Below are 25,409 nucleotides of genomic sequence, written 5' to 3' on the forward strand. Positions count from 1 at the left end.
TCTCGACACATCACATCAAAGCAGCGGACTAAAAGCAGTGAATGAAGCTGCTGATCGGGGCTGGAAGGAGTTCTGATGGCCTTTAAGCACAGTCTGCTCCGACTTATGTTCTACTGAGTCACAGCTGTAAGACTGACCGCCTGCCACTGGGGGTTCCATTAGTCATCCAGTCATGCTCAAAAGAAAACTCTCCTTCACATATCGACACCTTTTTTTTTTTTTTTTTTTTTTGCTGAGCATATCTCAGAAGAAGCATTTTTATAAAAGTAATTCAGCAGGTTTCCTTCCTGGTGAATCAGGTGATGTGAAGGAGGTGTTTTCCAGTAACTCTACTGAAGGACCAGTCAGGAGTTTTACAGGTTTAAACCAGTTTTTCTATACAACTAAACCACTTTCCTAATTATGATCGCTGGCATTCAGAGGCAATTCTTCTTAAGGAATTGAGTCCAAGTTTTACAAAATACATGCGAGCTGGCAAGAGGTGGATGATTTGATGGTTCAGGCAGCAAAACGACTTCATATTTAAGGTCAGGAGAAGACAGTGGTTTTAATTTAAAGTGAATAATGTGTCTCAAGTCAAGGTGGACTTTATCTGTACTAAACCAAACCACAGTCTTTCACTAATCTTACCAAGTACTGTCAGTGCCTAAATATAGCTATAAAACTGTTGTACAGGTGGATATTTTAAAGCATTCTCATTGAACATGTTACTGCCAGAGCTAAAAGATATGCAGAAAAATTAGATTGCAAATATTGTAGTGTGTACTCAACAAAACATGGTCACTTATATCAAGAGAATATGGTTTGTAAGCATGTCTGTAGCCCCCAGTAATTCATTCATAAAGTTATATTTTGACACATTTTAACATCATTGAAGAAGAAGAGACTAGAATATTTCACTATTCCATATTGCGATTTCAATTAATTGTTATCAATTATCAATATAATTAGTATGATATTTGTGACTTGCCCAGTACCTTAACAACACATTTTTCACAAAATAGTCCAATAATAATTATGGTTCCTTCCAAACATATTTGTTGTTGCATTTTAGTTGTATTGAATTATTATTTCTAGGTTGTAAAGGTTTCTCACAGCCATTCTGCAAACGATACAACTGAGTATAAGAAATTTCTTTCAAACTGTTCCTGGCATTCATTGATTTTTATTCATTTTTATTTGTTATAAATGTTAGGTGAGCAGTCTCTTGAATGTTCTTTGAGTTGTGTAATTCTTTACAGTAAATGTTTGCACTCAAGCAACTTTCATGAGTTTGCTGATTGATTTTCACACTGCACTGAAAAGGAAACAAACTGCTGTCTGGAATTTTTTTTTTTTTTTTAAATACACTGAAATATATAAATCTGTATGAAATACAGTCACAAGTCCTTAGCAAAAATACTAAAGCTATATTCTTTTTTCTCTAATTTGGCATATTGCCTCAAAAAGCTGCAATATTTTTCTAACTGTTCATTAATAAATGTATCCAGTAACAGAGCAACATTAGCAGTCATTTTGGATTGTATTTATGAACCTCAGATGACTCAGATGTTTATCTCATCATGGCTACAGTGTATTTTGATCCTCACCAGCTGCTAAGGGAAAGATTTGTGTCTTTAGCTGCTAAATGTTCCACTATGTTTACCAGCCAATGTGGATAAGTTTTCCTGCTGACTGGCGCTGAGCAGGTTGCGGAGAGTAGATTTTTAAGACTTTTTCATTGAAACTGCTGCCTACTGCTGCCAAATCCAAGCTTGGAGCAGGAAGAGTACCAAAACTGTCAAGTTGTTATCCATGCAAACAAAATCATAAACTGAAGAGAAAGATCAGTAATAGAGTTAAATGGAATCGTAGTCATAGGACAAAAACCTTAAAAAGTACATTATTTTGTAGTTTAAAACATAGACTTAAACACAACAGCAAGCTGCTTTAAATGAATTGTAAAAAATTATATGTATATATATGCTTCTACTCTAGTGTGAACTGTTGTCTGATAAATTCAGCTTTTACATGACTTATTATTGCTTTTTTGTAGCAAAACTTATTTAGATTTTTAGATCTTTCTTTACAACTTTTTAATAAATCAATTATTATCTTCTTGTTTTTTTTTTTTACTTTTTTCATCAAACAAATCACGAAAATCAGGATTTTCCTGTTACATTTTACTCTACGAGCTTCATTTTTACAGTTATACTGTGAAGAACATCAGAACTGTCAGGGCTCCCTCCTCTGTCCCAGCTTCAGCCTCCACCTGACCTCCCTCATCCTCCCTCATCCTCCCTCATCCTCCCTCATCCTCCCCCTCCTTCCTCCTATTCCTCTCTCCACCTTCCTGCTGCAGCTCAGCAGAGCTGCTCTGTCCAGCTGCTGTTCATCACCAATCACTCATCAACGGAACTCCGGGCAGCTGCAGTGCAGCACACCTGATGATGAGTGATTCTATAATTAGGAGTACATTTCAGATCAACCAAAAAGTGAAAAAATCAGTGTTCTTTTTGGCTTAATATTCTATATGTTTCTATTGTATACCCCTGGATTGTGCTAAATGCATTAATTGGCCAGCTTAACCACTAATGATTTCTTAAATATTTAAATCAAAATAAACACCTAGTTCATTATTTTGTCAACTGTGTTACGGACAAAAGTTGTGTCATAGAAGACATGAATTAAGTACTACGAATTTGATAAAACAATTATTTGCAACTTCTTGAGTCTGTTCATCCAGAGATTTGTTGTTGTCTAACTGCTTTGAAAGTAAGAATTTTGAGCTGAAAATTGCTATTCTGCAGAATATTATCATCAAGGATGACTTTTTTTTTTTTTTTAACACAAATCCAGATTATACTGAATTTAAAAGTTACTCGGGTTCACCCCCACGCCGTGACAATAACAGAGCAAAAATCTACATTCAGGCCTTTTAAACCACACTGTGATCTACTCTTATTTATAAAGAGTCAATAATAATAACAACCCCAAGACAAACAAACATATAACCTGTCAAAAATTGGACTGAATGTTGACCATTTTATCATCGGACTCTGTCAGGATGATTTTAGGGGATTTAGCAGCAACAGTCAGTCTTCATGGCTGAGGCAGCCGTCTTTGCATCTGACTGGATGGCAGATCAACCCTGCATGCAGCATACAGACAGAGATCTGACCCAGCTACCCACTGGACTGTGTGCATTAGAGGAGAGAGAGAGAGAGAGAGAGAGAGGAGGGAGGACAGAGGAGAAAAAGAGACGCTGAGATAAGGATGAAGATAACAAGAGCAGAGTGTGCAGGAGAGGAATGAGGGCAGACTGAGGTGGGGAGGTGTAAAGCATGAACCAATTGAGATATGAAAATGGAAGGGGGCAGTAATGAGAACAAGCTGCAGAGACAAAGCAGAGCAGAATGGGAGAGTGTGAGGGAAAGGCAGTCAGTGAGAGGAGAGGAGAGGAGAGGAGAGGAGAGGGAAAGATGGGAGGGAGTGTTGGAGAAGAGATGAAGTATGGAGAGATGGTGACTCACTCCAGTGGTGGTAAAGCTCTGATTTATTCTCTCTGTCTTTTCTGGGTCATATACTGTGGGTGTATGAGGGTCTCTATTAGCACTTGGCCACTTGGAGTAGAAGCTTAAGCAACTTTCACACTGATTTCTCCTCTCAGATACTGTCAGGCTTAGATCGAAGTGTAACCTCTAAAAATAAAACTTTGTCACCTGCACTCCACACAGATACACTGAATCAGTTGATGCAACACCCACTGAAGCAGCATAAATTATGTGTACATACAATCAATTAATTAACCAATTAAAAAACATTCATTAACTTGAGGACTCACCCGATCACAACAATGACGAAATCCAGCATGTTCCAGCCGTTTCTCACATACGCATTCTGGTGCATCACCAATCCATAAGCGATAATCTTTAGGAAGGTCTCAATTGTGAAAATGATGAGGAAGGCATACTCAACTGTTTCCTGCAAAAAACACAAAAAATGAAGAAAAAAAAAGCTTTTTAACAGGAATTACAATGCATTATCATAAAAAAGAAAGAGCACTGAAATTACTACAGTACAGTGTTTTGAAGGCACAGATAGAACACACAGATACAAACACACTCAGATCTAAAAGGAAATAAATCCGATGTAAACATTTTAATGCAGGCCAGTAGTATGTATGAATGTGTTCACAGGAGTAAAGACAACAATAACTCTTTGTGGAACCAACAGATAAAATGATGGATTCCAGGACCTTGTTGTACAGCATAAATAAACTCAATTCAAAATGCAGTTTTTTCCCTACCAGCTGACCAGTATAGTACGATATACATAATTCCTAACATGGCTGAGCAAGTGTTAGAAAAGGTATAAGATGTCTATATTATCTCTACAAAAATATCTATAGTATTAATTCTTTTTAAACTCCCATTTTCCTCCCTTATTCTCCCAATTCACACCTCATGCACTTGCTACCTTCAGGTTTGCAATAATATATACTTTGTACCCAGTACAAAAAATGACCAAGTAAATTTGGAAAAAATACACCGTACATTGCTATCATATTCTAAAGTATGACCTATTTGTTCTGTCCATGCCAAAATATGATCAGCTGTATTTTATAATACTATTGTCAGACAATTAATCCAAAAATCTAACTAAGCAAAAATGTATTTTACTATACACATGTCAGTCACAGAGATGCAGAAAAGAAAGCATCAGCAAACACACACATACAGCAATTATCTGTCCATGTACACACAGACACGTTTTTGGATTGACTAGCAATACAGTGTAGTTTATCAGTGCTGCATGTTTATTTTCTTTCCATTTATAAACCCAGTGATACAAAAATGAAGAACAGCCAGTAGCACAGGGTATTTCTTCATCATTAAACAACAACTTTCAACAAGAGCTGGAAAATTTCACCATGTCCTGACTTCATTTTAATCGGATATGGTTCTCACACTTCCCCAACACTTGTGCACATATTCACAGAATACTATGAAAACCATGACAGCATGAGAACCATTGATGAGGTGCACATTTGCAGATTCAAACTAGATAAGAAAAGTAAAACCATCAGCATTTATATTGTGTATCTATTTGGCTTTATGATTGAAACCTGCTTTCAAAACTTTTCTCGCCCCCCTCAGCGAGTGTCAAGAGATTAATAACATGAACACTGATTTTGCATGGCCAGACCATTCTGTAGCATTGGCATAAAGCTGTGTAGGATGGTCTCACTGCACCTCACCATCATTCTACTACAGAGGGGGGGGAAAGTTGTGGTGAGTTTAGATTCCTCTGAACCAATCGCAGTTATCTCAGGATGTAGCAACGGCATTCGATTTGAATTTGAATTGTTTTGGTGGAACTTTTGTGTGCAGGAAGGTGAGAACTGAAAAGAGCTATTAAGGCTTCTTTATTGCACTGTGCAAACTTTCTGCAAAACTTGAAATTTTCAGCATGTACCTTGTTGCCCGAAGGCTGTTTTTATTTTCTGTAGTGAGGGGCATTTTGAAAGTGGTAACATGTAGATAGCGGAAGGGGAGGAAAAGGAGAAGCAATCTACATTGGGTAAATCAGACAACACAAACATTGTCAGTTAAGGTTATTCCCCTCATCAGTTGTTGCTGATTGCTCTAAAACACTTCAGCTTCCTATAGCCAGACTGGGAATGTTGCTACAGACACTGGGTTTAAATTCGAGTATACAGCAAAATACAGAGAGATTTATGTGCCACTGACGGCTTAATCAGCAATGCGTGAACTCTTTTCACAGTGGCTTGAATAACAGATATTCATATATATGTAAAAGTCTTGCACTCCAGTTTCAAGTGTGACAGCCTTGATGCACAAGAGCTTAAAGAGACAGACCAAATCTTTTGCTTTTTCCTTAAATCAACTAGAGTTGCACATAAACAGTACATGCATGGACCTCCAAAACTGTCGTGACAAGAAATAATCACGCAACAGCTATATTTATAATAATAATAAAACCAGTTCACAAAGACATAAAAATATCCATCTTGTTGTTTATCTGGAAGATGGATTGTGGATATGTAAAACTATGGCAAAATTGTGACCATCATGGAAGAAGAAAGGGCCAGGGTACAAATGAACAGAAAACGACTCTAAAATGGTGAAAACAGATTCACTACAAACAGCCGTGGAGCTCTCAAGGCATGAATGTATCAGAGTGAGGCAGAGGTTACAAAAGGGACAAACACACTTTGAATAAAGTGGCTGTTTTTAGAGGGTATGTAGAGATTAACACCAGTGATGTAACCCAGCAGTGAGCCTTTCTCCGGTTGTTTCAAAGGCAGAGAGAACACGGGAACATTAAGCCATCAGGTTGAGGTCGACTGGGTGTGAAGTTGACAAGAGCGGCACATACAGCTCGACAGAGGTGGTATGTGCATTTCAGTGCAGAGAGATGTGCGAGAAACTGGGGGTGGACACAGCAAAGGTGACTCAGCTTGTTTAGTACAGTCCTGGGACCTCCCATGAGATGTGAAACCAGAGAGACGCCCTCTTCATCCTTTATGCATGAGGCAGGTCAACATAAACTCTGCAAACAGGCTGCCATTCAAAATATCTGTCCATCAGTACAAAACCGCGCCAAACGTATTACAGACAGGAATTTAACTTTTGACATGGGAAACACAATGCAGATAATGGCACACACACTCATATATTATTCTATACATAATAACCTCTCCTGCCCGAGGGAGCCTTTAATCCCCTGCTCTGTGTTCTCTGCAGACACCATAAATGCAGGAGTGCTGTGGGCCGCGAGGCTCGTTTTCCCAACAGTTTACTGCAGATTGTGAGAAGCACTTAGCCCAGAATAAGAGACATGGTCCTCTTTGTTGCTGAAGTAAAAGGTTGAGTTAAGCTCACGGCTGCTGCCTCTGTGATGGAGCATGCTCAGACCGCAGGGAGCACAGAGAACAGAACGATTCATACAAGGATGGAAGGAAAGTGACACAGAGACGAGTGAACAGTTGTAGAGACCAAAAGGACACATAGTGAAGTGCTGCTGCAGTTATCTGTTAGTGGTTGACAAGAACAAATAGACAGAACTTATTCAGCATGTCTTTTCAGGCCATGATGGCCACATGAGGATGTGTATTTAGAATATACTTGTGGTCTACAGTAGTAATCGAGATACTGAAAACAGCCTGCAACACGTTGTCAGAACAACTTTTACTTTCCAAGCTGCAGTAAATGTATCCCTTGTTTGTTGAAGCATGTTAAATATAATTGCAAATGATAACCATTCCCTCTCAATTAACCAGTAATTTATTCATTTATCAGCACGTTGAACTGTGAGCAGAAATAGAAAATGAGAGAGTGACAACAGGAGAGAGAGAGCGAGGAAAGAGGCCTTTAGGGATGACCATAAATATCTGTGACTCATCTTAGTTTATTTGTGCTGTAAAGAGACTTACTGTACTGTGGTTCCTTGTCTCATACAGTATAATGCTATCAGCAGTTAATGTGGTCACTTCACTTGCTGCTATTCTCTTAGGTGTATACACCACAACATGAGGCACTTACACGGGCACATGTTTAAATCCTGAAATGCATGCTAACAGCAAACTCATGTGGAGCCCAACAGTGTAGTTCCTCCTCAACCCCCACAGCCACAACCCCAGCGGGTCCTAATGTGCCACAGAGCCAGTGTTCATGTCTACAAACACAACTCAGTTGATCTCACAGAGTTCAGTTCACCATATGACAGATGATGCAAACCCACTGAACCGTTCATTCTTCTACACAACTCGCCATATGACTGAGCCAGGTGGAGAGTGATAATGTCAGCCTATTAACGGTTCACACAGGCCTGTCTGCAACACTCACAATTCATCCTCCTGCAGACACACAGCGAGATCACTAATTTAATTTTATGCCTACTAATAAGTGGGAATGAAGACATAAAAAAACAATAAAACAGCTTGTAATTATAGCACACTGTTCAAACATTATGAGTTACTATTTCAAAAAAGCCAGTTTATCAAAACTAATTACAAACATCAAATATATTATAGAACATTAAATATGAAACAGCAAAAATAACGCATTTACAGACATTTTTATTATGTGTTACAGATTACAGATTTTTCCTACATCATTAAGAACAAATATCCTCAATAAATGTAAGGATCTGCAGTCAAACTATTTTATTTTAGAGATTTGGATCAAATTATAACTATCACACATCTTCAATAAAGTGTGAACAGACACTCAAGATTGTTAACAAATTGGTCCATTAGTTCCAAAAAACTTATTTAATCACACTATTAAGACAAAAATTTAAATGTTTTTTTGTAATTCACAAAAAATCTGCAGAGCCTCCCAGGAGGAATTCAAAGTTGAAAATGGTCTTTCTCTGTGTTACTACCTGCAAGACCAACACTCAAGTTTCATTTCATGAAAATAAATACTAAATAAAAATAAATATCGAAGGGGACAAAATGTGAAAATACAAGTAGCATGCTGAGCTCCAGCTGCAAAAGTTGGTGACGATGCAAGACTCCCCAGGTAGGACTTAAATCTGCCTTCTCCTGGTCGACAGTTCAGACATTTGAGCCCATTTACCACCAAAAACACTGTGCTGCCACTACAAGGCCTGTGGGGGTCCAGAGGGGGCAACATGTCTGGTAGATGAACCTCAAGAACAGAGCACCTTTGTACACTTTACAAAGGGTTGTTGCATTGTGTTGGATGTAATGAAAAAGATTGGCTTAATTTACATATCAGAATTACAGAGTTTAAATTAGGAACAACATAAATTTAAAACTAAAAAGATTGAACCCAATCGCATAAACATTTATTTAAGAGCTATATTTAATTACAGATAATTAAATTTAATTACAGATAATTGTTGTCATTTTACACAAATGTGTGTGTAAACTAAGAAAGCAGGAAAAATAATGTCTACGTAATACTGTACATTTTCTTGAAAAAAGGAAATAAATGTATTTTGCCATTATTATGATATCCTCAGATATTCTTTTTAGAACCTAAAAGTGAAGTCCAGCTGCTTTTTCCTGAAGCTCCTATGATTACCATGGTCTGGATGACTGAGACTCTACACAGACATACTGACAAAATACTTAAAATAACAGTTGGATTGTTGTTTAAAAGGCAATATCTGTAATTTTACACATTTCCTATACATTAAAAAAAGAAAAATACAGTAACATTTTAGAGCTGCTCTCTATGAAAGCACTATTTATCTATTTATTTATTTTTTGTATCCTGATTGTAATCACTTATCTCAAACAGTCACAGAACATTCAGGCATAAATCAGCATTTTTGAATAACAGAAAAACTTTTTCTGGGTAACATGAAAAGATCGCTGTCACTCCCCTGTCAAAATATAAAGACGGAGGCCCTTGACCACTAGCTTAACTTGACATAAAGACTCTAAACCAGGCGTACATCCAACCTCTAGTAACAAAATACACCTACCAGCACACCAGGTATCCATTAAGTAACATGTTAAATATTGTTTGTTTGAAATGTACAAAATTACACATGTAAAAGATCAATACTGACTATACCTAACAGCACAACGTTGTGTTTTTACATTTCAGTTTTGTATGTTACGCTAAATTAGCAGTCTATTTAACATTTTTGCATAACATACAGATACAGATATGAGAGAAAATAAATGTCATTGAACTGTATATACTAAAACATAAAATAAATAATCTAACTTCTCAAAATGCGTATCAAGATTGTGCTTCAACAAAGTCTGCCATAAACCAGTCACTAAACCAGAAAATTATATGGTGCAGTAACTTAATTAAACCTTATTCTGAATCTGATGTCAAAGTCTATTATTATCAGTTTAAACTCACTGTGAGACACGGGACCATTCAAGCAGAAAATACTGTACAGTGAATTGCATGAAGAGGATCCTGCTTATATTAAAACAAAGGAACTTAATTTGTTTGTATCCTGGGGACACACAACAAACCAAATCTCAAAACCGCAAATAATGTATGATAATAATACTAAGGAAATTCTATGGGCACAAAGATGACACATACAAAAAGGTAGCAAAGATGAGAATATAGCAGGAAATTAAATGTACAAGTCTCCCGCTGAGACCAGTCAGCCTGTGAAGCTCCAGCACTGACAGTCTGTAATAAATCTAAATGCTTTATGATGAGTAAAGCAGACATGAAGCCAACAGGATGTCTGAGACCATAAAATATCACAATAATGTAGCCGCACTGCAGTGAAAGAGAAAACAGAGACAAAAAAATGAAAACTTGTCATCATACAGTTAATTTTTCCTGGTGAACCATAACATTAGCTCACTTACATTCTGAGATACACACCCAATTATATGATTAAACTTTAAGATGGCATTAAAATTTAAAGCTTCGTGTACAAGAAGAGGCCAATGTCTGTCTGATCGCCTGACATATACAATATGTAGAGCACATGCGTACAAATTCTCTAATGAACTCATTATAGATGAAGATGTTTAATGAGATTTCATGTTTTTCTGATTCCATGATCACCTGACTGTTACTACATGTGCGTGTTTGAACATCTGAGCGTGTGGCGGCGAGCCCTGAGTCACATGAGTCAGAGTGACATCATGCATGTTTGATATCTGTGTGCGACCAGAACGCTTACAAGCACAGCAAACACAACAAACTCCAAGCCATAATACCGATGTGAATGCCATATGTAGCACGGTATAAAGATGTACACAAACTCTGTGCATGCACAAACCCTGCAGTTACCGACCACGGGACAGTTTGAGAGCAGATTTATCGTGCGCGCTACAGAAACGTTGCAGTGTCCTTTCAGATCTGATTCTACACTCAATGAGCAATCGTATATTCTCACTCTACTGCTATCTCCCTCCCCCATGCCCTCTCCATCTCTTCTTTCCTTCCCTTGTCTGTACAGATCAGTCACTGCCATCCAGCCAAGCCAGGTGGGTGAGGGCAGCCAGTATTTAGTGCTTCTTCACCGCCTGCTCCTGCAGGTTTGCACAGTAAATACGTGTGCAGTTTATATTGGGGTGGCTGTTCAAGCGTGAGCTAAGCAGGGGGCTTGTGTTATTGTGTTATCTTATGCATCATTTTAATAAGGTCTGTTACACCAGTACATCATACTGTATGTTCAGCAACTTCAAATGTTTGCACAGTTTATTTCCTGTTTTGTTTTTTGTTTTTTACTACAGTGTGCTTCCAACAATTATTTTTGCTTATAGTTCAAATGTGTTGCTTTAACGCTGAACTACTGGCTACATCCAGTAATAAAAGAAGTGTCTTTATTCTTGAATGCAACACGTTGAAATCCAACAACACTATAAAGCATTGAAATGCACAGCCCATCTGTTGTTGTGCTCTGTTCCTTATCACTCTATACAGCGCTGCCCATGTGTTTGTATGTACAGTATATTATTAGCGTTTTTTGTAGTGCTTGTGCATCTACACGCAGGTTTATGTGTATGTCTGTGTGTGCATGTGAAGTATTGTGGGGGCGGGCAGGAGTTGTGTGAGAATGTGGATGTCACTCTGCCAAGGAAAACACTACAAGTGCAGGTCATGGAAAGTATACCCACACTACTAAAGTGAATGTCTTCACAAAGAAAGAAAACATTGCACTGAATATTTGTTGCATAAGGTGGTTGGTGATAGTTTTTTCCTGCAGTTATATGACCAACATACAGCTGAGTAGCGATGTAGTTGCTGTTTTCTTATTTGTAAATTCTACAAGAGCAGCCACGTCAGCAAATTATCCGATCTTCTGAGGCTGGGGAAAAAAATTGCACGGTTTAGGTAGTTAAGTGGGACAGAGTTCATTAGCAAAACTATCAGAGCTTCTCTTGATGTCTACCTGTGCCAGCTACTTGTGTATGCATGTGCCTGTTGTGTAGAGAATGAGACAAATGTATGCTACCTATATGGAAATGCAACAGTACTAAACTAGCTAACTGTGTGTTCAGCAGATGTGTGTTCCATGTATGATCCATCCCTGCAACCTTCCGCTGATATGCAAATATATCCAGTTTCTTATGTCCATGTTGCAAGGAGATGTGTAGGTAGCATGTCAAGGCATGTGGAGGACAAAGCATTACACTGGCAAACAAATGTGCTAGGAAATATAGCAGCCTTCAAAAGGAAAAACAAAAAACTAACAAGCTAAACTTAGAGGAAACAATTTTCAATGGATTACCTCCAACACTTAACATCCATTAGTGAAGTGTGACATTGCTCTGCCTTCAGTACAAACCATTTCCCCACTTCTCTCCCACTTTACTCATATATAGAGAGCAGGGGGCCTGGCTTCCCAGTTCAAACTAACCAATCGGGTCAGAACAGTAGAAGGTAGCTGACAAAGTTAACAACATGTGATTTTCTGAAGATTCTTCTGACCACATTGCCTCAATCTATAGTTCCACAATCAGTTATCAACACTAAACATCCAAAATGAGTAAAACACAAGTGCTTCCCTCTGTATTACCTGAACTGCTTTGAATTTCATCATGCATTGATTGTCCAATCAGATTTGAGACCCCACCTACTCATCTAACAAACAAAAGAGTGGTTTTAAAGGTGTGGCTCCTTTTAAAGTTGCAGCACCAGATGGCTTCCATTAGAGACAAACTCAGAGGGTTTTTAAAACTTAATGTCCTTTTAACAGGCTGTTGGTTTCAATGAAACAAATAAACTTGACTTTAAGAAGAAGTCAGATTGTGACAGTAGCCACAAGAAATTAACAGAAAAACAGAATGATATGTAATTTATCTCCACCTTTTTTAACAAAAGGTTTGCATGTAGTCAGGATTCTAACAGTCTATTAATCTATTAATTAGTCTGTTAATCTGGCTGAAACCTTCCACATCTATGAAGATCAGAAATTTGCAGAGAGGCTGAAGAACAGAGAGTAAGGTGGACAGAAAAGTGGTGTCATGCAGCGATGAGCAGTAAGTGTAGTCTGTGTAAAAAGCCACCTTGTCCCATAAAATTATAAAATGGTCTTATATCTGCATCTCCTATCCTATTTCGTCACCTAACAGAAACGTTTTGGGTCATCAAGGAATTAAAATAGGCACTTAGTGTTGTGTCCCATCTATGAGTTAATAAAACTACCATTTTTTTATTTTCTGCAGTTGGAAATTTATCAAAATATAGTGCAAAAACAGAGCAATTTACAATAATTGTACAACAATTAAATCAGGCATTTATGGAGGGTAAATACTGAGTGCTGGTGGTTGAGTTTGAGTCAGACAACTGTTGATGAATTATGAAAGATGCAGTCAATAAATGCAATTTGAGTCAACGCCATGAAAAGTGACAGTTTCATATACAGTAGGTTTGTGAACAGAGAAATACAACCACGTTTAACAACATGCCCTCTTCTTTTCAGTAGATATAATGGTTTCTCACTGCTGTTGAGGTTTGGCGAAATACAGCTAAAACCGAGCAAAACAAAGTTCTTTCTGTAAACTGAGGACAAATTAAAAACTATCAAAATTCAACACCTAGTGCACTGTTGCTATTTATCACGTTATAACTGGCACCACAAAATAGAAAGCATTACACTTACCAGTATCCCTGCACTGGCTACCTGTTACATAGCAATTGATTTTACTATTTCTGCTCATAAAGCCATGCATGACACACTTCAGAACTTCTCAGCCTTCCCACTGCCATTTCTGTATGCCACCTGCCCAGCTAAGTGGCCCTTTGCATCTATTGGCTTCTCTCCTGCACTCTGTGCTCACATATGCTGCATTTTAAAACAGCTGAATTCCCACTAAAGCTGTCAGTTACACAATTTTCTGTTTCTGTTTGCAGACAACAGAACAAGTATGAAATAGTGACTGCCCTGTTGGCAGTTTTTTTGCTCCATGCTGTGAATAACAGAGACAGAGAGAGTCTTCTTCCTGAAATGGAAGAAGACTAGGAACAGCCAGTTTAAAACGAGAACATAACCAGGGGTTATACAGTCACAGCAAATGTAATTTTCTTTGTGGTATTTTGAGCTGAAAAATGTAACGGATACATTCTGATGACATGTGAGGCTTTCATTAATTTTCTTAAAAGGGACACAATATGAGACCTTTTAAGAATCTGATCCGGGTCTGCACCAAAATTCAACTTAAATGGCACTAAAAAACCCAAACATACGTTATAGTGTCTTCACATGTAAAGTTACGTTGACAGTAATGCTCATGGCAATATTAGTCTCCCCCTTTCTCTAGATTTTACTGCTCCAAATATGATCTGATCCATGACTCATGAAGCTGTGATATGATCAGTTTTCATGATCCATTGCATGTGTGAGAATTATTGAATATTTCATGACAGAAAATACTCATTGTTAAATGCATTTCATTCAGAATAAATTATGTATTATTTATAGAGCCTGATGAGTAAAAAGACAAATTTTAATTCTGCTCTTGTTCCCCTTTAAGAAGGCCTGTTGGATGCACACTCTGTGCACATGCTCTGCTGTTGCAAACCATCATGGCTGCACATTCACTCAGTATCCACTCAAAGCTCTGACTCCTTCTTCGTTCTCTATCTCTGTCTCTCCCTCGGTCACACACACACACACACACACACACACACACACACACACACACACACACACACACACACACACACACACACACACACACACACACACCCGCAAACACACACAAGATAACAAGTGGGGACAGTGCTAGTGTGAGCCACAAATGAGCAGTTACGTTAAGTGACTAAACACACACTTCTACCATCATCTCTATGGGAGTCCACAGTCCAGACGTTACTGCTAGTGCCAGTCATTACACATAAACACACAGAACAAACGGCTTCACCCCCCCCCCCCATCATGTACACATTACACTCTTCTGCATTGCAAACACACAGCCAAAACACTGACATATGAACATTAGCAGCCATTCTCATGTTATACATGTCATCTGTTCCCTCAGCGTTGACTTAAACCATAGAATAAACTATAGCAAATAGGTGCAGTGGGACTTGTTGGTCTTTTACTGTAAATTTATGATAAATTACAGTTGTGAACAAGATTTAGTTTAAGGGTGCATGTTGGCCAGAAGTTTAAAAAGTAGCTCCTCAGGCTTCTTTTTGTGTTGCTGACGCAGAGCAAGAAGGGCACCACATACATAGATTATCCTGATATATTAAGCAGTGCAGTAGAAGACAGACGCATCGTATGAGTCATGCTTCACTGTGTTTATTATGCTTTACTGTTTTAATGATCTTGCTTTGTCCATGAATAACTCTCTGGCATATTTAGTACGTGGCACTTTAATGCAGGAGAATGAGCAGAATGATTATATTAATGAGTAGGAAGGTTGCATTTACACTTTTCTAATCTTGATATTCAATTTTAAAGATATCTAACATTTGTAACATTAAACTAAGTTGAGACAGTAAGATGTAGTATAATATGGAAGCATCGATAATATTATCAGATGTCAGCTGATGAAAAAATAAAATTTGGCAGCACTGTGCCTCGGATGTTGTTTGACAAGAACCACTGACTGCCTCTCAGTGGCTTGTTGTCACACTTAAGGACTCGATGACTGTGATCAGCCAAAAGACATTGGCTTCGGGTCACGGGTTTGGGACTGTGAGAGTTGTTGGGATGTATTTACATCAAAAATGGCTTCTTCATTGGTGATTGTTGCTCATTTTCTATAGTACATAGTATGCACATTTTATGCCAATAACTGAGCTGCATAGAAATGCAACATATATTAGCTTCACTTTGCTGTAGTTTGTCGTGTTTTGCTATCTTGAAGCATGTTGTGTTGTGCAATGGGTGTGAACGTTCACTGATGCATGTCTGACAGTCGATGTAAAACTTGAAGAACTCACTGATGATAAACCAGAGAAATTTGTGGTACATTTGAAGCCACAGCAGGAATTTCTGCTACCTGCTGGCATCGGATGGTACCTATGAACTGTAGGGATAGTATACTGTAAACTAAAAGACAATGGTGTGCTCCAGAGTTACTTTCTACATCTGAATTTTAAATAATAACCAAGACAAGCATATTATACATAACGTATTGATGCATGCTTTGATTGGTGAAAGAGGGGATAAAAAAAAGCCTGTTCTCTGAAAAAAGAACAAAAATATAATAAATGTAGCATTTATCTACAAAGCCTGTCATGTCAGAAACAAATGCTGCTATATGCACTGTGCTGTCCGGCTACATGTTATAGAACAAACACAATAACATTACATTCCATTATTGGGAGATGACAAACATGTAACTCTTATTACTGTAAGCATGTTTCACTTGTTAATGTTAAACAAGTGGGACAGTTGTGCAGTGAACATCTCCCAGCCTCCTCACCTCTCCTTGCAAAAAACAAATACAGTTTATCTTCTGAGCTGGAGTTCATCAAATTTCTGCATCAAAGCAAATTATTTTGTCATAACTGCCAAGATACATAGATATTTAATCAGACAGGCAATAGGAGGCACCAGCACCATGTGCAGTCGATCTGTCTTTCTCTAAGCTGGCATGAATATAGTTCAGTTTGAGCAGCCATAACCGTATTATTCACCCATTCATTTATTAAAAAATATAGGTATTTTAAAAATTCTGACATCCTCACTTTAAACGGCATCAAATGTGAGACCAATTCAAACTGTGAGTTCTCTGCTGGCATCCAAATGACCTCTGAGTTGGTTTGTTCATGGACATTTCAGTCTACATGTTTGTGTCCTTTTGTCCCCAGTAAAATAAATAGCTCTGTGGCTCCAGAGTTATGCAATAACAGTGATACGGCACGGACACTACCTGATACCAGACACAATTCTCTGCATGTTGCCTTACGAAGGATGAGACGTATGAATCACATTCACCACGAAAAGGTCATTGTTTTACTCTACTACCTTCAGCAGGAGCTGCCTGGGGTGTTGAGTCTCAGATAGATAAGTCAGAAATGACCTTAAAGCAAAGGCATTAGGGTTGGAGACTATTTGTCTGTCCCCTAGACAAGTTGTGTGTGGAGGAGACACAGTCACGTGCAGGATGTGTTTTGTGGCTGCTCTTACTATTGCAGTGAAATGACTAAACAAAGGAAGAGCAGTGAAGGAGAGAGCTAAGCAGGAGACAGCGAAAAACATGACTATGAGTCCCTGACAGGGTTTGTTGTCTTGTTGCACACGTGCATGTGTGTATTTGTGTGCTGGCTATATCTTGTTACTCACTTGTGCCTCCTGGTGGTAGCAAGACCCCAATCTTTTGCCCTCTGTTCTGCCTGAGGAGGAAATTGCTTTCTATTTATAATGAGCTGCTGCATTTAACCAAGCCTTACTAACAAGACGAGCAGACTCAGGCTATTAAGGCCTCTATGACTTTGCAGCAATGCAATGTTCTAACTCAAGCAGCTCTGCAGCACCTGGACACTGTAAACACGGTGTAGCATGACCAAAACAGATTCAGTGTTTTACTTGATGATTTGATATGAGCAGACAATATGCGTTAAGTCACATTGTACTAAATAACGAGTCTAGAACATCCACAATCTAGAAGTCAGCCTATTACACGGTTTCAGTGTCTGTCTGCTGAAAATTACACCACATTTGAATGTATCACTGAGTAAAAACCTGCATAGCCCAGCAGCCTTGTGATATAATTTGATCCTTGCTTTACACATTAGGCCTCTCAGCACTGCAACTCAGGTTTCATATCAGTCCTCAGTCCACCTGTGAGGCTGCAGAGCATAGTAGTGTGAAATGGCAATCTTCACTACAGCCTTTCCTGCTGGCTGCTATAGCAAAACCAGCTCCGCGTTTTTCTCTCCAGCGCTCCTCCTGTGAATACAGCAAGAGTTCTGTAGAACAACTAAGGCCATGCTGGCACACCTGCCCTATAAAGATTTCTATTGTTCAACCTCTGCTGCAAAAGGGAAAGATTGCATTATTCACCCAGTGATTTAATGTTGACTCTGCAGAATTAAACCAATGTTCTGTGCAACGTGAAGCAGACTGTAGCACTGGATAATAAGCTGTATTATAACTCTAAGCAAAAAAAACAAACACATAGTACCGTCAAAGGAGACTCCACTGAGAAGACAGGTATGCATCGCTTTGTCCTAACTAAAAGGATTACTGAAAGGAAGCCAATATAAACTAAATCTTTTCATATCTACTCATCAGCTTGTCCACTCATCTCTTCTCAATGACCTTGTTCATGAAACATGCAAGCCGCATCAATGATCCTGTTCAGTGACAGGCAGCTAGCTTTTTAGGTAATTCTTAATGGGTGCATCCATAAATCCAATCTGACACTCACTTTTAGAGCAGAGCTACACCAGGGCCATTAGTACAGGGTGACAAATATTACACAGCACTGCCATAACAGGTTCAGACAACAGGCATAATGAAGGCATCATCAAAAAGTGCCAAATTATGCTTCCACTTAGAGCCCTTTGCTTTGCATTAAAAGGGCTGAGATGACATGCAGAAGGTAGCTTCCTTCCTAAAAACCACAGCAGATGCCAGTGCCATTTATCAGTCAATATTAAAACACTCCGAGGCCTGCCTCTGCCAAACACAAGAAGGTCTGAGTGTAAATTTTGAAAACACTTTTAAACATTGCACTACAATGCTTACAGGGCAAATAAAAAGATTTGAGGTTTAGAGGCTGATCACAAGGTTGCTTGTATAAAACAGCTAAACACCTGTTAATAATATACACATGATTCATTACCAGGCTGAAGCTGAGCACATATTCATGAGACGCTTCTGTCACTGCGAGCTGTTTGGCTCAACCATCATCTAAAACACAACAGAGCTACCATTTAACTGAAAGTAGTTTCTCTTAACACTCAGATAAACCTCACATTCACAGTATGTTCTGTAGAAAAACATTTGCCCTACAGCAACATTTGACTATACAAAAGATAGAATAACAAGAACATTTTACCCAAACAAAGTAGAAATTTACTAATCTGACTTTTTCCCCCTTTGGCTCTGATTCTGACACCACAGATGAGATGACACATCAGTGCTATTGATCTTTGTTTACACTTTACAATCACCACATCTCTGTAAACATACATATACTATAAAGTCAGAGGTAATGTCTTTGATTTCAGATACTGCTTTCATTCAATCACCTTTATTGTGAGGCAGAATAATTGTTTTTATGTTCAGATTACAGATGCTAAAGACACAAATGTTTTGTCAACCAGCCTCAGTATTTTTCCACTCTCTTGATCTGTATTTCTTATGTAAGTGTGAGCATTTCCTCTCCTTGTCACTACTAGGACAATCGACCTGCTTCAAACTTTATTCCAAACTAAACCTGACAACATAATATACATAACACTAAACTAGACACTGTTCTGTCCCAGATGGCCCACTTTTCTCAGATGTACCAGTACTGTGTAAACAAACACCCTGAGGTCACCCTCCAGGAGGTCAAGCTGGGAAGTCGTACACCTTACTTCACCAAAGTACACCAAAGTAAGCCTTATCTTATCTTACACAGCAGGTTCAGCAGTGTACGAGACAGTGCCAGTCATGTACAGTCGGCTGGTAACCTTTCCTCTAACATGTTCCGGCCCTTAAATGAAGCTTTCAGATGTCTGCAGACACACACTGTATATGCAGCTCATGAATCATTTAACACTACAGCGAAATTCTGTTCACGCAAGCGCCACGTTCTGCGAGCCTGTCTGGCTTTTGAGAGTGCACTTATCCTCAGCTGTGGAACAATGCTTACAACACTACATCACCCATAATTCATCACACAGACATGAACGCACAAGGTGCACGGAGTGGTGCAATGACGAGAAAAGTTCTAAAAATAGAAAGCTGAATAAAACGTCTGTACAGTAAAACTATGACATGATAAAGCACCATGAGAGTATTTCTCTTTGTAGGCAGAGCAGGTCCTTCAAATCTGTGTAATAAAACACTGAAGACACAGTCTGAGTGCAGCAGCTTGGAAATACTGACTATATCTTAACCTCAGAGGGGTGATACAATTAAACTTTAGCAACTGTAAGACGCTTATGAAGTGGCAACACATTTTGCAATGTATTGTAAAACAGCCAATGAAAGAGTCAAACAAGAAGATGACAACGGGCCATTTTTTTCACAAACCTAGTAAAAACCTTCCATTTTATATTCCTTATAAATAATCTTTTTATTCCTTTACAGATAACAATTAATTTCTTAATTTAATCCAGGCCCTAAGAGGTTTTGAAAAGCTCAGACAGTCAAAGTTAAAACAATGCAAAGCAATAATAATCAGTGTAAATCACAGCACAACAGACACACAAACAAGCACAATGGGCATCAAATGAATAAACCAATGATAATGACATATACAGATTACTCACCAGGTCATGGTTTGTGGAGTTGGAATCATCTTCAGGAAAAGGGACATAGACAGCTAAGGCCATGCAGTTGGCAAAAATAGCAATTAATATAAAGATATCAAATGGCCTGAAAACAGAAGTTAAGGAAAAGACAGAGGAAAATGATACAACATATTAAATAATATATAATATAGATAAATAGGACATGTCAAATCCCCAGCTGTGACTTTACCACTTGCCGAGCAGAGACATACATGATATATGATTTTGTTTGTGTTAGCTTTTATGCAACTTAGCTGCCATTTAGTAGTTGTTGATGAATTGCACATTGTGTTGATGTCAATTTTGCACCTTCTTTCTCGTTTTCGTTATTTTTATTTTTATATATATATATATATATATATATATATATATATATATATATATATATATATATATATATATATGCGTGAGTGCGTGCATGTGTGTGTGCTTTAACACTGATCAAATTTTTGAGCCAAGGAAACTGACTCCAGTAGTTGTATATTAGATGCTTTCAGTGTACATAGAAACAGTTTCAAGAGTAATTTCCAATAAATACGAATAGGTATAAATATGCATATAGCTAAAAACAAGCACATCCAAACTAAACAAATAATAGGTCAACGTTTATGCACATGCAAGTTGATGAAAAGCTTAACTCCTGTGACTGAAAAAGTATTGCCACTCCAAAAGAGAATTAATAAACTCTATTTTAAATGTCATACTAATTAAATTAAATATTGAAGTAAGGCATAATTTTAAGGCGAAAAATAGTTTCGTATATAAAACACGGAAACAAGCATCCACCTCAAATACATTCTGCATGTCAGTCAGCAGTACAGTACATTTTACAGTAAAACTGTCATTTGAAGATATGTAATAAATCGGAAACTAAAATGAACAAACACATGCACTTGTGCTGTTGTGGTCAGTGCAGAACAATTTTGGACACCTGACAGCTGCATTTCCTAAAGTGTACTGGTAGTAAATCCCCAGGGACTTTTTTTTTTTTTTGGCCAACAAACACGAAAAGATGGATTATGAAATGCATCTCTGAGATTCAAGTCTGGCAATCTCCTTAATAGCATGTGATGGATTTTGTGATTGGCAGCGTCTGATTAAGCAACAAACCCGCCACTGCTGTGTTGCGCCAGTGTTCAGAGTTTGGGACATAGTGATGTTCACTTTGTCTTTAAAAAAGAAACACTAGAAAGCTTCAGAAAGTATACCATCTACCCTGTGCTTAACTAGTTTTCTTACCAACTTTACCAGCAAGCAACATACGGTTTAAGAACAATAAACTGACTTCTAAGGCCACATCTGTTACAGTTTTACATCAACAAATTTTGACTATGAAATCCAAAGTATAACTACATCAACAACTTCTCAAAAAAGGCAATGTGCAAAAAAAGAGAAATTTGGTGGGTCTTTTTTCCTTTTAAGTAACCTGCTTCACACATATGTGCATTTTTTTTTTTACATATATGCATATATATCACCATGTGGCAGTCATCAATAATTGCCTCAGCTAAGATTTTCCACAGGTAACACTTAGAATTTGTGAACTAGAAGAGCTGGAACTAGTGATCATTACAGTCATTAAAGAGAAATAGAATCAGCTGCAATTTTCTCAGGCAAACAATTAAACGTCATAAAAGGTTGAAAATTGTCCATCACAGTTTTTCACAAACAAGGAGATTTTACCTTGATTTTAGTGCTTCTGCTTGATAAATTATCTTCATGTTTTACTGATTATCAGATTAGTTTAGTGGATCAACTAATCATTTCAGCTCTTTGAACAAGCCCAGATCTTTAGTCCCCCCCGACACACACACAAAGCCACTGTAAAGGATATTTCCACTCCACCAGGCTGATGCAGGCCCTGCGTATGGGGTTGTTGAGGTTTAGGCAGAACAGAGCCCTCGGTGGCCTGCTGTTGGCGTTACTGCCCTGCTTCTTGCTTTTGGCATACTGCTGCCGCTTCTTCTGTGCCAACGCACCTACCGGGATGGTAGAGGCCGTCGGGGCAGGTGGAGGAGGAGCAGGCGGTGCCGCCGGGGCTGGGGCTGGGGCCGGAGCAGGGGCAGGAGTTGAGGCTGGAGGGGCTTCTGGGGCTGTAGGGGCTGGGTCTGGGGCAGGCCCGTTGGCGCTCATGGTGCGGGCGTGGCTCTGTGAGGAGCATCCAGCAGCATGGATCTGCCAGGGTAGACAGGGAGGCTAGAGGAGGGCAGAATGGTCTGACCAAAGAGCTGGCACGTCACCAGGGCGAGGGACTCTGATGCTGCTGGCATAATTTGCCTCTAAAATGAGAAAAGGTGAGAAAAGGTGGCATCAGTGCATTTGACATTTTTGTGAACACTAAAAGGATAAGTGATGTGGCTTTTAAGTGACAGCTGATCACCTTAAACCTGGAAGCACTATAAAGGCTTCCAGTACGCATAAGCATTGATCTTAAGCTTCTTCACCACGTCTTTAAAGCTCTGAATGGAGTTGCTCTGTCATATATGTTTGACCTAAAGGCTGCAGACAGACTTCACAGATGATCCAGTTCAATATTCCCCATCTGGTAAAACTGCTTTCAGCTATTGCTCCTATTGTTTGATAAGCCTCCTTTACCTGAATCATGTACAACACACTGATTTTAACAGTGAGTCTTTCTGTAGTGGCAGTAGTATTATCCTCATTCTTATTTTTTGGTCTCTCGTCTTCCTCCTTTTCTCTCCAATCCTTTCTGCTTTATAAAAAAAAAAAGCTTATAAGCTTGCCCTAATTGGTACTCAAGCTGAAGCTGTAACATTTCTGCACAAAGACTATATTTAGTCAAAGTATGCCTTTTCATGGCATCTGTTGTGTTGCAGAGGTAAAATGAGCAAATAAACAATACGGTACATGCTCCATATGGGCTCAAAGTCAATGGGAATTAAAGTGAAAGCAAAAAGAGGTTAAAGTATACGCACTGTATACTGGCCCAAAGTGTAAGTTTAAAATTACATGAGAACTGGTGGGGCAGCATTTGCAGTTCAAATTATAAATAGGTGACATTAAATCAAATACAGCTACAAAAGTCAAAGCAGAATAAAGCCTGGATGTCTGACAGAACTGCACTGGTCTGTCGATTGATGCAGAGCTGCAAAAATGCAAATTCCATGATGCCAGTAAATGTGAAAGACATCCCTCTAGATCACTCAAACAGATAAATGATGAAATATCAGAATGAAGCTGAGCACATTTCAAAACTACAACAAATATGGCAGGTTGGCTTTGTCACTGCCTGACAATGAGCACATTCAATGAGGCAAAAATCAAAGCAGGAAACATGCAGTTAAAGCCAAAATGTGAGCGAATGGAGCGTGTAAATTCAGAGCTGCCACTCTCAGGCATCACTTGGTCACATCAGTTGTATAAGTCCTTGAACTGCGAGCAGGCCCGCAGAGGAAGAAACAGAAAAGGTCACATTGCAGTGATGCTACAAGAAGAATTAATCTTCTTATTGCACGGGAGGAGAAAAAAAAAAGTGATGTGAGTGTTATTGTAATGTAGCGACTCTCGGAGGTGGAATCAGGCTGCCAGCTTTTTCCATCTTCCTTTGTGCTGCGCTTTTTCTGTCTGCCTTTCTGGTAGCCCAGGCGAGTGCAGGGCTCAGTGTGGGAACAATATGCGGAACAAATGCCCCCCCTTATTTTTTTATTATTATTAATTTCACTGCTGCATCGACATGGTCGGCCGTGATGAAAATGAACGCTGACGTTTCCATGAGCGATTCGTGACAAAACAAACCATCATCAAGCGTCCTCATGTTTCTCCTTGGACAGCACCAAGGTAAGACATGCTCCAATCCCCCCTCTCCACAAAAAAACGATAGAATGACATGCTGACTGACTCTGAGCGCTCGTATAGTGAAAAAATGAACATCCGTCAGATGGTCCAAACAGCTCCAACAAACCTCAATCGAGGCGCTAATACAGTGGACAGTCCACATGATCAGAGAGCGAAGGTTCGAGCCCCGGAGGTGCGCTGTTCTCATGTATTTATCTCTATTGTTTATGACCAACCTCCTCCTCTCAATCCACCAGCGTCGAGAAGGAAAGTGGCCATCAGTAAACTGCTGTCCTCTGACAATAATGATGAGGGAGAAAAAAAAAAAACAATCAAATGCATCATGCAGGAAAAAAACGCAGCTATGCTAAGAGGCTAACTTCAGTACCTTTAATATTCTGGAGACTTCAGGGTTCAGCCGCGGTCCTCTCCAGAGCGACGGAGGGCGAAAATAACAAAACAAACGCAGGTCCCGGTGCTAAACGGCGGGCTATAATTCATAGGTTTCCCCCCCGCAAGCAAGGCAGGAGAGACGCACGGAGGCTGTGCGTTAGAGGAGCTCTTCCATGGTGACTGTGGAGAGCTGGAGACAGCAGAGAGTGCGCACCAGACAACAGAGCATCCTCGTCCGCTGCCTGCTTATCGTCACAGCGCCAGTGAACAGTGAAACGAGAGGACAGCAGCTCTATTCCTCCTCCTCTCCGTCCTCCTCTTCCTCCTCCTGCTCCACCACTGATCGCATAGGTGCTGTGCCAAGTGTCCAGTGTTACCTGCTACACTGCTCCCATAATAAGAAGCGACACCTTTCTAGTATAATATCACATCCAGCATCCATTTATCACGCAAAGGTCAGTGTGAAAACCATGCTAGATCTCTGTGAGCTTGGGTTTTCTGTATGTAGTTATGTGAAATAATCATAGGCAGGTTTGGGAGCTTATTGTACTAAACATTTTTGGGCACCTGTTTCAAAAAGGAACTCTTCATAATTAAAATGTATTGCTTTGGTGTGGTTATTAAATCAGTGATACATATTTAAGGATGAATTATGAGTCACGAAAGAGCGAATATTGGTGAAAAATCCCATTAGTAGCTGGTTTTTTTTCTACTTCTAAATGATAATGTTACCAATGTCCACCTGGCCATTGGTTTCTCAGTTTAACAAAAAAAAATGTTAAATTTGCTGCTGTAAGTTGACTTGTTAGATCTTCAGAGAGTGAGCTGCAGACCTGCACTGTC

General features: G+C 39.0%; 1 protein-coding gene across 11 annotated transcripts in view; it reads right to left on the reverse strand.

The window, feature by feature from the left end:
* The window catches only part of cacna1da (calcium channel, voltage-dependent, L type, alpha 1D subunit, a), a 65,742-nt gene extending 40,866 nt beyond the window's left edge, over window positions 1-24,876 (reverse strand). For 7 of the 11 annotated variants that reach the window (XM_035950583.2, XM_035950582.2, XM_035950584.2 and 4 more), the window contains exons 1-4: window positions 24,562-24,873; window positions 22,213-22,657; window positions 20,358-20,463; window positions 3,824-3,963 (exon numbers count right to left, since the gene is read on the reverse strand). In XM_035950583.2, the coding sequence (XP_035806476.1) occupies window positions 3,824-3,963; window positions 20,358-20,463; window positions 22,213-22,511 (545 nt within the window). In that variant the 5' untranslated portion in view covers window positions 22,512-22,657; window positions 24,562-24,873. Of the gene's footprint in view, window positions 1-3,823; window positions 3,964-20,357; window positions 20,464-22,212; window positions 22,658-24,561 lie in introns of all 11 variants that reach the window. The other 4 variants (XM_055010760.1, XM_055010759.1, XM_055010758.1 and 1 more) reach the window with 2 other exon arrangements.
* Between the last annotated feature and the right edge of the window lie 533 nt (window positions 24,877-25,409).

Source organism: Amphiprion ocellaris, chromosome 5, assembly GCF_022539595.1.
Source record: "Amphiprion ocellaris isolate individual 3 ecotype Okinawa chromosome 5, ASM2253959v1, whole genome shotgun sequence".
Taxonomy (NCBI): domain Eukaryota; kingdom Metazoa; phylum Chordata; class Actinopteri; family Pomacentridae; genus Amphiprion; species Amphiprion ocellaris.